The sequence below is a fragment of the Cherax quadricarinatus genome, chromosome 6 (assembly GCF_038502225.1).
Source record: "Cherax quadricarinatus isolate ZL_2023a chromosome 6, ASM3850222v1, whole genome shotgun sequence".
NCBI lineage: Eukaryota > Metazoa > Arthropoda > Malacostraca > Decapoda > Parastacidae > Cherax > Cherax quadricarinatus.
In genome coordinates, this window is record NC_091297.1 from 1,600,565 (window position 1) to 1,614,320 (window position 13,756).

At 39.1% G+C, this 13,756-nt stretch overlaps 1 protein-coding gene across 8 annotated transcripts in view; it reads left to right on the top strand.

Annotated features, from left to right (window-relative positions):
• The window catches only part of LOC128692060 (cholesterol transporter ABCA5), a 408,467-nt gene that overhangs the window by 95,330 nt on the left and 299,381 nt on the right, over positions 1-13,756 (top strand). For all 8 annotated transcript variants that reach the window (XM_070079720.1, XM_070079724.1, XM_070079709.1 and 5 more), the window contains one exon: positions 7,763-7,892. In XM_070079720.1, the coding sequence (XP_069935821.1) occupies positions 7,763-7,892 (130 nt within the window). The remainder of the gene's footprint in view (positions 1-7,762; positions 7,893-13,756) is intronic.

Consider the following 13,756-nt stretch of genomic DNA (forward strand, 5'->3'; position numbering starts at 1 on the left):
ACAGTGGTCAGAAACTGGCAATTTGGCCAATTTCACACAAATTAAAAAAGATGCCAGTTTCAAAATATGGTCCAAAATAAACAATGCAGACATCCTTGGCACTAAAATAACATATCCTCTGTTCATTAGTCACGTCTCCAGGCCCCTCTTATATTACTCTTGCTTTCTATTTTGATTTTTTATTCACACAAAAAATAGAAGATTTACTGTTATGCAGACTACTACATTATTGTAAAAATGGTATAAATAATATCAATGCACTAGTGAAAGACTGTTAGACTCCCCAGTTGATGTGTATTGGAAGTGTGGTGTGATTTGCTTACCTGGATTACCTGGATACCTGGTACATTGGTAAAAGTCGAACATTTCCGCTACTTTGAGCTCAATTTCAAAGTAGTTTTCATCGTGAAACTAATTAAAATCTGTATTTCTGTATTATGTTTTCCATTCTATCAAATGAGACCAAGAAAACGAGAATACAACCATAAATACTATACAAAAATACGCCTCAAATTCGGGGTTTTAATCGGATTTTTTTTTTCTCATTATGCACTGCATGCTGCAGGATTTTTTTATACAGTGCACACTGAGCACACAGACCCATTCTCTCACATGGGGGCCTACGAGCTTTCACCTGCTTGATTTGAAGCCGCTAGAATTATTGAGTGTATATACGTCCAAAACACTTTCCTCTTAACCCTTTGACCAAAACAGTCAAAGGGTTAAGAGGAAAGTGATGTTGACCCCAAGTTTAGTGGCTTTGAGGTAGATGTGGCGACAAGTGGTCGAGAAAATATCAAAAACCTCGATAATAACCCATGTGCAACATTTGTGCAACACCCTTTCAGAATGTCTTATAACCTTTGCCCTAAGTACATAAGTAATAAGTGTTCAGCAGGCTTCCTGGCTGGCTGGCCGGCTGCTGGCTGGCTGGCTCTATCTCTGTATGTCTCTCTGTATCTGTCTCTGTCTGTCTCTGCCTGTCTCTATCTCTGTCTATTTCTGTCTCTGTCTCTCTCTTTCTATCTCTATCTCACAGGTAAACATAAATATGTATACATAGTGTAAATTACCTAGGATAACCCAAAAAATCCAGATAAAGTGCTATACTGTGCTTGTAGATATAATGTGCAAGAATACATGTTGGTTTACAGTGGCTCTCTCTGAGACAGAGATAGAGACAAGCAGAGAGACAGAGAGACAATCAGACAGAGAGACAGATAAGCAGAGACAGAGATGCCAACACTCATCAGATGTCACCCCTAATCTTATCACTGCACCCTCGCCAGCGCCCGTCAAATGTCACCCCTTATCTCATCTCTTCACTATACCTTGCTGCGCTCATCAAATGTCACCCCTTATCTCATCCTGCACCCTCCCGGTGCTCATCAAATGTCACCCCTTATCTCATCCTGCACCCTCCTGGTGCTCATCAAATGTCACCACTTATCTTATCACTGCACCTCACAGATGCTTGTCACTGGCATTTGTCTTACATCAGGCTTCAAGGGAACTTCTTCTTTTTCTTCTTCATTCTTCTTCTTCTTCCTTCTTCTTCTTCCTTCTTCTTCTTCCTTCTTCTTCTTCCTTCTTCTTTTTCTTCTTCCTTCTTCTTCTTCCTTCTTCTTCTTCCTTCTTCTTCTTCCTTCTTCTTTTTCTTCTTCTTCCTTCTTTTTCTTCCTTCTTCTTCCTTCTTCGTTTTCCTTCTTTCTTCTTCCTTCTTCTTCTTCCTTCTTCTTCTTCCTTCTTCTTCTTCCTTCTTCTTCTTCTTCTTCTTTTTCTTCTTCTTTTTCTTCTTCCTTCTTCTTCTTCCTTCTTCTTATTCCTTCTTCCTTCTTCTTCTTCCTTCTTCTTCTTCCTTCTTCTTCTTCCTTCTTCTTCACCTTCTTCCTTTTTCTTCTTCCTTTTTCTTCTTCTTCTTCTTCTTCCTTCTTCTTCCTTCTTCTTCTTCCTTCTTCTTCTTCTTTCTTCTTCTTCTTTCTTCTTCTTCTTTCTTCTTCTTCCTTCTTATTCCTTCTTCTTCTTTCTTCTTCCTTCTTCTTTCTTCTTCCTTCTTCTTTCTTCTTCTTCTTCTTCTTCTTCTTCTTCTTCTTCTTCTTCTTCTTTCTTCTTCTTTCTTCCTTTTTCTTCTTCCTTCTTCTTTTTCCTTCTTCTTTTTCTTCCTTCTTCCTCCTTATTCTTCTTCTTCCTTCTTCTTCCTTCTTCTTCTTCCTCCTTCTTCTTCCTTCTTCTTCCTTCTTCTTCTTCTTTTTTCTTCTTCCTTCTTCTTCTTCCTTCTTCTTCCTTCTTCTTCTTCCTTCTTCTTCCTTCTTCTTCTTCCTTCTTCTTCCTTCTTCTTCTTCCTTCTTCTTCTTCCTTCTTCTTCTTCTTTCTTCTTCTTTCTTCTTCCTTCTTCTTCTTCCTTCTTCTGTTTCCTTCTTTCTTCTTCTTCTTCTCCTTTTTTCTTCTTCCTTCTTCTTCTTCCTTCTTCTTCTTCTTCTTCTTCCTTCTTCTTCTTCTTCCTTCTTCCTTCTTCCTTCTTCCTTCTTCCTTCTTCTTCTTCTTCCTTCTTCTGTTTCCTTCTTTCTTCTTCTTCTTCTCCTTTTTTCTTCTTCCTTCTTCTTCTTCCTTCTTCTTCTTCCTTCTTCTTCTTCTTCTTCTTCTTCCTTCTTCCTTCTTCTCCTTCCTTCTTCTCCTTCCTTCTTCTTCTTTCTTCCTCTCCTTTCTTCCTCTCCTTTCTTCCTCTCCTTCCTTCTTCTCCTTCCTTCTTCTTCTTCCTTCTTCTCCTTTCTTCTTCTCCTTTCTTCTTCTCCTTTCTTCTTCTCCTTTCTTCTTTTTCTTCCTTCTTCTTCTTCTTCCTTCTTCTTTCTTCTTCTTCTTCCTTCATCTTCTTTCTTCTTCTTCTTCTTATTATTATTATTATTATTACAGTGGACCCCCGGTTTGCGATATTAATCCGTTCCTGAGAGCTCATTGTAAACCAAAATTATCGCAAACCGAATCAATTTCCCCATAAGAAATATTGGAAATCAAATTAATCCGTGTAAGACACCCAAAAGTATGAAAAAAAAAATTTTTTACCACATGAAATATTAATTTTAATACACTCAAACTGACGCTTACCTTTATTGAAGATTTGGTGATGATTGATGGGATGAGAGGAGGGGAGAGTGTTGATGGTGTTAGTGTTTAGAAGGGGAATTCCCTTCCATTAGGACTTAAGGTAGCAAGTCCTTTTCCGGGGTTACTTCCCTTCTTTTAATGCCACTAGGACCAGCTTGAGAGTCATGCCACTATGCCATGTATGCCCCTACGAATCTTAAATCTTTCAAACCAACCTTTGCTGGCCTTAAATTCACTCACATCAGCACTAGTTGCAGGCAACTGCCTAGCCTTTTCACAAATGATCACTCGAGAGATGCTATCTCCTGCTATCTATTTTTCATTTATCCACACGAATAACAGCCTCTCAACATCTTCTAACACTTGCGGTCGCTGTTTCGTAATCACAGTTGCACCTTTTGCAAGAACAGGTTCCTTGATTGCCGTTTTCCTGGCCACTATAGTAGCGATGGTTGATTGGGGTTTCGTATACAACCTGGCCAGCTCCGACACACGCACTCCACTCTCATACTTTTCAATTATCTCTTTCTTCATTTCAATAGTTATTGAACCCTTTTTCTCTTTCATGGGGCCCATGGTGACTTATTTTGCAGAAACAAGCACCAAAAACACTGATAATATGGAATGTACCGAATGTATGCTTAGATGGTAGCACACTGGCTGGCTCGCTTGTAAACACTGGCAGACGCGTCTCGGACGAATCACGTATACTGGTTTCTTTAACGCGAACCGAGGCAAAATTTTTGCGTTAAAATGTATTGTATACTGGATTTAACGTATACCAATGTCTTCGTATACCGGGGGTCCACTGTATTATTATTATTATTATTATTATTATTATTATTATTATTATTATTATTTCCCCAACAAACTGGCCGTATCCCACCAAGGCAGGGTGGCCCAAAAAGAAAAACAATGGTTTTTCTTTTTAAATTTAGTAATTTGTACAGGAGAAGGGGTTACTAGCCCCTTGCTCCTGGCATTTTAGTCGCCTCTTACAACACACATGGCTTACAGAGGAAGAATTCTGTTCCACTTCCCCATGGAGATAAGAGGAAATAAACAAGAACAAAAACTAGAAAGAAAATAGAAGAAAACCCAGAAGGGTGTGTATATATATGCTTGTACATATATGTGTAGGTTGACCTAATTGAAAGAAGAAGTAGCAAAACGTACCTGAAATCTTGCATGTTTATGAGACGGAAAAAAAAACATCAGCAATCCTACCATGATATAAAACAAATACAGGCTTTCGTTTTACACTCACTTGGCAGGACGGTAGTACCTCCCTGGGTGGTTGCTGTCTACCAACCTACTACCTAGGATTATTAGTATTATTATTATTATTATATACTCTGGATATTCATACCATTGCTGGGACCTATAAATACTTTGTAGTTATTCCTAGACAATAGTGAATGACCAAGGCAGGTGTAAATGTCTACCTGTCAATGTGTTTGTGACAATTTGTGTACAATTTCAGTACAATATTAGTGTCAGAACAAAGATTGGTTATGAAATGACAAGAACTACTATAAATTGTAATTATCAGAACATAAAAATTATATAAAATAATTTAAAAATGAGAAAAAAAAGTATATCAACAACACTTCTGCAAACAGCAGGACTTGATGTTGCCGTCAGGTGGGCATTAATTACCAACTTTGTAGCCTTATATCTTGGTAAATACTGACCCTATTTTTTTTTTTCATTTTACTCCTATAACACTTAGAAAAATGATCTCTTTATTTCTCTATTAATTTTTTTTTTTTTTTTTTTTTTTAATATTCAGGGCACTGGGCAACATGTGTAATAAAGTTGGTAGAATTACCGACAGTATGTAAAGTAAAAGGACACAAGTGCAACTAATGTGACATTTTATTGTGGCAACGTTTCGCTCTCCAGGAGCTTTATCAAGCCGTTATAAACAATACATGGACACAGAGGGTATATAAAGGCTAAGAGTGAGGTGCAATACTAGTGAGGTACCATTTCGATGTTCACTAGTGGTAGTGGTAGTAGTAGTAGTAGTGACAAAAGTAATACAATATGGTAGAGCAATTAATTCGTACATGAGTAAAAGGATATAAAAGCTATTACTTGGGTAACATAAAAATAGTTTGGACAAATACAGAGTGGTAAGAGGTAGCTTGTTTCAGTGTTCACTCTTTGTAATGTGCTTTGTGTAGTATAACAGGAGAGACTATGTGATGGCAGGGTTTACTGTTTTCAGGAGGATTCTTGCTAAGACTTAGGAGATGGTGAAGCTGCCGTTGTTTTGTTTAATTGTATTCGAAACAGCGATCAGTGCTGATACTTGTTACCAAGCAACCCTAAACCAGCACACATGTATGGTTTACCAAAGACCCATAAACACAATATTCCTCTCAGACCAATCACGTCAGGAATAGGCAGTGCTCCACACAAACTAGCCGGAGTTCTTGCCAAACATCTTTCCTGCCTTCTGGGGACCATCAACCCCGCTCATCTTAAACACTCAGGCGACCTTCTCAACCGCATCCGTAACCTCTCCATCCGTAACAAGAAACTAAGCAGTTTGGATGTGACTTCCCTCTTCACAAATGTACCTACCAAAAAAGCCTTCGAGGTTCTACGACGTAAAGTCAATCAGGACCTTAATCTTCCTCTACCTCCCGGAGATTTTGTTGGCTTGATTGAACTCTGTGTTAATTTCAACTGTTTTTCTTTCAATAACAAGCTCTACAAACAAACCTACGGCATGGGAATGGGGTCCCCCATCAGTGCCGTCCTAGCCAACTTATACATGGAACACCTAGAGTCCGAACACTTCGCCAACATCATCCCTTCAAGCGTCACTTGGTTACGTTACGTGGACGACGTCCTCGTAATAACTCCCAAACGTTTTGATGTACGGAATCTTCAGGCAAGGCTCAACGCAGTTGAACCGGCGATCCAGTTTGCACTAGAAGAAGAGTCCAATGACAAGCTACCTTTCCTCGACGTCCTCATTCACAAAGAAGAAAACTACCTAAGATTTCAAGTTTATCGGAAACCCACCAATAAAAATGATCTCACACACTTCTATTCCAGTCAAGATACCAAGACCAAAACAGGCATCATCATCGGGTTTTTCCTAAGAGCATACCGAATTTGTAGTCCTGAGTTTCTTGACGAGGAATGTACATACATTCACCAAACATTCACAGAGTTACATTTTCCTTCTTTTTTCATCAAAGACTGCAAGAAAAGAGCTCTTCAGATCATTAATTCTCCACGCATCAACACCACTCCCAACAAAGTTATAATTCTTCCCAACAGCCAGGTTGCACTGAACGTCTCAAAAGTACTTTCACAAGCTAACACCAGAGTCGCCATCTCTTCTAGCACTTCAATAAAGGATCTAACCAGGACAAAATCCAAGCACCACGAACCAGTCAATGCAGGAGTTTACACTATACCCTGTGGAGGCTGTGACAAGATTTACATAGGTGAAACAGCAAGAAACCTCGACACCCGCCTCAATGAACACATTTACACATGTAGGAACGATAACTTGAACAACGCCTGCGTACAACACCGAAATTCCACCAATCATCTCATGAAATTCAGAGACGCCCAATTAGTGATCAAAGAAACTAATTTCCGCAGACGCAAGTGCCTTGAATCAGCACTGATCGCTGTTTCGAATACAATTAAACAAAACAACGGCAGCTTCACCATCTCCAAAGTCTTACCAAGAATCCTCCTGAAAACAGTAAACCCTGCCATCACATAGTCTCTCCTGTTATACTACACAAAGCACATTACAGAGAGTGAACACTGAAACAAGCTGCCTCTTACCACTCTGTATTTGTCCAAACTATTTTTATGTTACCCAAGTAATAGCTTTTATATCCTTTTACTCATGTACGAATTAATTGCTCTACTACTACTACTACTACTACTACTACTACTATTACTACTACTATTACTACTACTATTACTACTACTATTACTACTACTATTACTACTACTATTACTACTACTATTACTACTACTATTACTACTACTATTACTACTACTATTACTACTACTATTACTACTACTATTACTACTACTATTACTACTACTATTACTACTACTATTACTACTACTATTACTACTACTATTACTACTACTATTACTACTACTATTACTACTACTATTACTACTACTATTACTACTACTATTACTACTACTATTACTACTACTATTACTACTACTATTACTACTACTATTACTACTACTATTACTACTACTATTACTACTACTACTACTACTACTACTACTACTACTACTACTACTACTACTACTACTTCTTCTTCTTCTTCTTCTTCTTCTTCTTCTTCTTCTTCTTCTTCGTCCTTACTACCACCACCACCAGTAGTGAACATCGAAATGGTACCTCACTAGTATTGCACCTCACTCTTAGCCTTTATGTACCTTCTGTGTCCATGTATTGTTTGTAATGGCTTGATAAAGCTCCTGGAGAGCGATACGTTGCCACAATAAAATGTCACATTAGTTGCACTTGTGTCCTTTTACTTTACAAGAGAACATATGTATACGTTTGGACCGTTTACAGGTTAAAGATATATAATTTTAGTCATTGTATTTATACTTATTAAAATATTCTAACTTTGAATCTGAACTCAAACAGATGGACTGGTGGGGAAAATTGTCGTAATCTGCAAACAGATGACTTACAGATGATTGGATGCCCTCCAAATGGTTACTACTTCTCAGGATTTTCTGCACTTCAGACTCTTATAGACACTACTATTATTAGGGTAAGTATTTTGCAGACAACTGTATTTTATTAGCCTAAATAAAAATTAAAGCCATGTGGATATGTCTGCTTAAAGATGGGAATATAGATGGAAAGGCTCTTCAGAGAGTTTGCCTTGATGCTGGCTTTTATGCCAAATAAATGGAAATACCCTCTTCATTTAATCAGGCCTAATTAGATCATACTCCTTTGGTACTATGTGACCAGTGTAGGTTTAGATTTTCCTTATGAATGTATAGTATAAATATAGTAAGAGACCAACAGTAGTAGAATGATCATCATATGTGCCTATCATTATAATAGTGACAATATTAACTCTTCACATAGAGGTTAGTTCTAGTTTTTAATTTGACCTTATCTATTTCCCTTAGTATGTCACATTTTAAAGATATCCTCCTCAGCTAACACACAAGCCATCTCCCACTCAGGTAGCGTAACCTGAAAAAGAAGAAACGCTCTCACTGTTACTCAGTGAAAATGAAAGTGAAAATGTTTATTTCCTTGCAAAGCTTACAATGTGTGGTTTACGTATTATAAAATGATAATTACAAAGAAGGCCACTAGCAGGCCTAGGTGTTTCAGGCAGACTAATACTGATTCTTACTCTCTATTGAAACAGGTTATGGAGCAGTACATTTAAACCTTTCAGGGTTTCCGACGTACTAGTACGGCTTACGCAACAGGGTTATTAACGTACTAGTATGCCTAAATTCTAGCGCCTTCAAATCTAGCGAGAGAAAGCTGGTAGGCCTACATATGAAAGAATTTGTCTGTGGTCAGTGTGCACAGTATAAAAGAAATCCTGCAGCACACAGTGCGTAATGAGAAAAAAAACTTTGTGTTTTTGGTTTAAAACAACGACTTTGCACTGTATTTTCGTATGGTATTTATGGGTTTATTCTAGTTTTTCTGGTCTCATTTTATAGAATGGAAGAAATATTACAGAAATTGAGATGATTTTGATTGGTTTCACAATGAAAAGTACCTTGAAATTGAGCTCAAATTAGCAGAAATGTTCGATTTTTGCCAAAGTTCAAACATAAACAAATCATGCCACGCATCCAATACACATCAACTGGTGAGTCTAATATTCTTTCACAAGTGCACTGATATTATTTATACCATTTCTACACTAATGCAGTAGTCTGCATAACAGTTAATCTTCTATTTTTTGTGAGAATAAAAATTCAAAGTGGAAAGCAAAAGAAATGTAAGAGGGGCCTGGGGACATGACTAATGAACAGAGGAAATGTTATTTTAGTGCCAGGAATGTCTATCTTGTTTATTCTGGACCCTACTTGTAAATTGGCATCTTTTGAAATTTGTGTGAAATTGGCAAAATTGCTAATTTCTGACCACTTTATTGGATAGTTGAAATCGGTAAATGGGTGGTTTCTTGTACTCATTCAATAGAAAAAATGGAGTTCTAGCGAAATAGTTATCATTTTTGTCAACTAGTACACTGGAATTGGTCGAAAATAGGGCTCAAATTCGGCAAAATTGCCAATGCGTAAACATCGTCAAGACCATTAACTTCACGAGAGCATCATTCCATAACATTTCCATCAAATTTCATACTTTTGGTGTCATTATGATTGGGGAAAGATTCTCTGTCTTTTCATAAGATAAAATAATTTTTTTTCCGAAAAATTTTCGACCCTGAGAAGTTTAGGAGAGGGCCTCTCGACCCTGAAAGGGTTAATATACAATATTGTATACTGATATAAAAGTCAGGTAACTGAACATTACAGTGGACCCCCGGTTTTCAGTCAGTGGGTAAATTGTACAATTCAGAGTTAGAGCACTTTTTTAGGCAAAATTTCCCCCTGGGTTTCGTACATCGGCTCAGAAATCGATAACTCCAGATACATCCACCTGGGCTGCTCATACATTCGTGACTCACTCTTGGGCACATTAAATGTCTTATTTTACATTAATATGAACATTTTCATTAATCCATCTATGACATTTTCTTCAAAATTATGTAAGAAACACGTTACATAGCATATAAACATGCTATGTAAACATGCAATGTTTATATGCGATGTATGTCTAATAATAATCACTCTCGGGCACATTAAATGTCTACATTTTCATTAATCCATCTATGATATTTTCTTCAAAATTATACTACGTATAAGAAACACATTACATAGCATATAAACATGCAGTGTTAATAAGCTATCGAGGGGTGAGGTCGGTTGGAAGGTAAACATTACATTTTCTCTGGTCCAGCTTCGGAGAAAACGTATATGAATCTGCGTTAGCCCAGTAACTGCCCTTAACCCTTTCAGGGTCTGTCTCGTAGATCTACGGCTTCACGTTCAGGGTCCAAACCATAGATCTATGCCAAAATTCTAGCAGAGTCAAATTTAGTGCGAAAACGCTCATAGGCCTACATGTGAAAGAACGGGTCTGCATGGTGGGTGTGCACCGTAAACAGAAATTCTAGGCGCCCGCATAGCATTGTGGGAACGCTGGCTCAGTTACCTTTGTTCGCCATGCCTCGTCGCAAGGCAGCTCTCACTCCAAGGAAAATTGAGACTCTCCTCTTCCTATCTGATAGTTCTGACACTGATGGAAGTGGAAATGAAGACGAATTCTTTGGCTTTAATCAGTTAGTGACCGAAAGGAATGACCAGGATATCGGTAATACCGCAGAAAGCCCTGACGATCTTCAACCTTCTACCTCTGGTGTGGGCACTCCTCAGTCACAGTCAGTTGTACCTCATCGCAAGAGAAAACTATTATTTTTGCATGGCCAGGCCTCTGACTTCAGTAATGATGATGATAGTGACGTGGATTGTGATTTTATTGCTCTTGACGATCATTCAAGTAGTGATAGTGAGGAAATATATTCACCAGTGAAGCGTCAGTATATACGCCGCCGCATGCGCTCGGGTAGTGTACCCTATGCAGTGCCCAGGGGACGGAGTACATCCCGTGGCCCTACACCAGGAATAGACAGTGAAAGTGAGGATGATGTGGCTACACTTGGCATGGATAGACCACAGGCATCAGTAGATGGTTGTAGTGGTGATGGTAGTGCCACGGCCATGCGTGACTCACCAGCCCAGGCTGGGACCCACGCTGCTGACTCCTCAGTTCAAGGACAAAGCGGAGCGTCAGCCACCATCCCACCACAACCACAACTACCCACACAACCAGCCTATGATGTCCATTATCCACCAGCAAACCGTATCTGGGATTGGCAGCAAAATCCCAATTTTGTTCCCAAGCCCCACCACTTTGATGACTCTCAAAGTGGAATTCTACCTACTTGTCCTCTTGGAACCATGGCCAATGAACTGCAATTTTTTTAAATATTCTTTGACCAGCCCTTGATGGAAACTATTGTCAGGGAAAGTAACAAGTATTTTGAGTACACCATGGCAAATACGATCATATGACCACAGTCGAGATTACACCCGTGGAAAGAGACGATTGTTGCAGAAATGTATTTGCTTTTTGCAACAATACTGCTTATGCCCCATGTCTATAAGCATAATATAAAAGCATACTGGTCCACAGTTCGGCTAATTTCTACCCCGGTCTTCAGTGAAATCATCCCAGTGAGCAGGTTTATCTTACTGTTACGTATGTTGCACTTCTCTGACAAAACCAGGCCTGACAGAAGTGACAGGTTATACAAGATTAGAAATGTTTTTATGTATCTCAAACAAAAGTTCAACATATGCTTTTATCCATTCAAGAATCTTGTAATAAAGTTGGTAGAATTACCGACAATATGTAAAGTAAAAGGACACAAGTGCAACTAATGTGACATTTTATTGTCACATGAGTTGCACTTGTGTCCTTTTACTTTACAAGAATCTTGTAATTGACGAGTCTTTGATTTTGTTCAATGGTAGGCTGTCATTCAAGCAGTATCTACCGAGCAAGAGGAAATGCTTTGGTATAAAACTGTTTGTACTCTGTGACTGTGACAGTGGCCTGGTATTGGATATTGTTGTATACACTGGATGTAAAACATTGAAAGATACCAGGATGTTATTGGGTATTACAACCCAGGAGTCCAAATTGCCTGTTATCCTGGGTGTAAAGGGAGCAAAATAAACACAGCAGAAAACTTTTTACTTATATTATCCTTCACCAATTTAGAACAGAAGTTTTTTTTTTTTTTTTTTTTTTTTTTTTTTTTTTTCAACAAGTCGGCCGTCTCCCACCGAGGCAGGGTGACCCAAAAAAGAAAGAAAATCCCCAAAAAGAAAATACTTTCATCATCATTCAACACTTTCACCACACTCGCACATTATCACTGTTTTTGCAGAGGTGCTCAGAATACAACAGTCTAGAAGCATAAACATATAAAGATACACAACATATCCCTCCAAACTGCCAATATCCCAAACCCCTCCTTTAAAGTGCAGGCATTGTACACTATATACACTATGTACAGCAATAGGTATTAGTGCACTCCACGGTAAGCAAGGCAGAATAGAAGCCACTAGAGAGCAGACTGTGCTTCAACCAGCTCTAGAATGGGAATGACAAGGGCAGACAGGAGAGTGGTACCCACATAACCTCTGCGATTGCCAAAACCATCTTCTCATTGGCTGGAACCTGGGTACTGGTTGAACGACGGGGCCCCATCGTCAACCCTCAGTCACCTGGTTCACTGGTTGCGGGAGATAGCCTGTAAATGAGGGTGTGTACATGTGCCGAATAAAGGTTACGTACTCTTTGCATGCCACACCCCCACCCCGAGAAGGCTCAGGATTAGGCTCCCACCTCCCAGTGATAACCATGCCACCATGGCACAAAATAATGGGACCGCCTTTCCTCTCAACCATCCAACTCTTAGATAGAGCTCAGGTTTTCTCATGACAAAAAGCCAAACCCTAAACTCAGAGCGAGACGGCAGAGAGTCGGGCTAGCTTAGGTCCAAGACACGGGCGGACGGTAGCCTGCATCCCCTCACTAAAAAAAAAGAACCCCACACCAGGGGATAAAAAAAAGGGCTTGAAAGTGGTTACCACAAGTAACCTAACACATCCTAACCTAATATACAATTATTATAAATAATATTGTTAGACTCTTGATAAAGAGTCTGCCAACATACATACTTTCTTTGCTGGCAATATGTACAATTCTCAGAAAATATGGTTACAATCTTAGCGTCCAGTGCATGAGCCTTGTGTTGTGGTTCTTCATGGTTTGGAGATATACTAGAGGATTGTGGTCACTGTAGACAGTGACCACCTGCGAAGTTTGTCCCATGTATACATCAAAGTGCTCCAAAGCCAATACCAGCACGAGGGCTTCTTTTTCAATGGTAGAGTAAGCCCTCTGATGCGGCTGGAACTTGGCTGAGAAGTAGGCTACAGGCTGCAACTCCTGGTCTCCGTTTTGCAATAGTACTGCCTCAACCCCAGACTCGCAAGCATCAACCTGTAATGAGAAAGGTTTGGAGAAATCTGGATACAAAAGAATGGGTGCAGTACACAATAATCTTTTTGCTTTATCAAAAGCACTTTGACATTCTGGGGTCCAGTTAAAGGGAACTTTGTGACTGGTAAGAGAGGTAAGAGGGGGTTACAATGTCTGAAAAATTCTTACAGAATCTTCTGTAAAATCCTAGTCTGTACACATACGAAACCCTACATCAGCTTTTTTAACAAGGATGCACGGTGAAGCCCATGGACTAGATGACTCCTCCACTAACCCATGCTCTAACAGAAATTCTACTTCCTGCTGAAGTAGCCTCTGCTTTTCAAGATTAGCTCTGTAGGGGGAGAGTTTAATAGGTTTAGAGTTTCCCACATCTACATCATGATAACCTAACGTACATTTTTTCGGCACATCCGAAAAAATATCAGGGTATGATTGTAGAAGTGCAGTTAA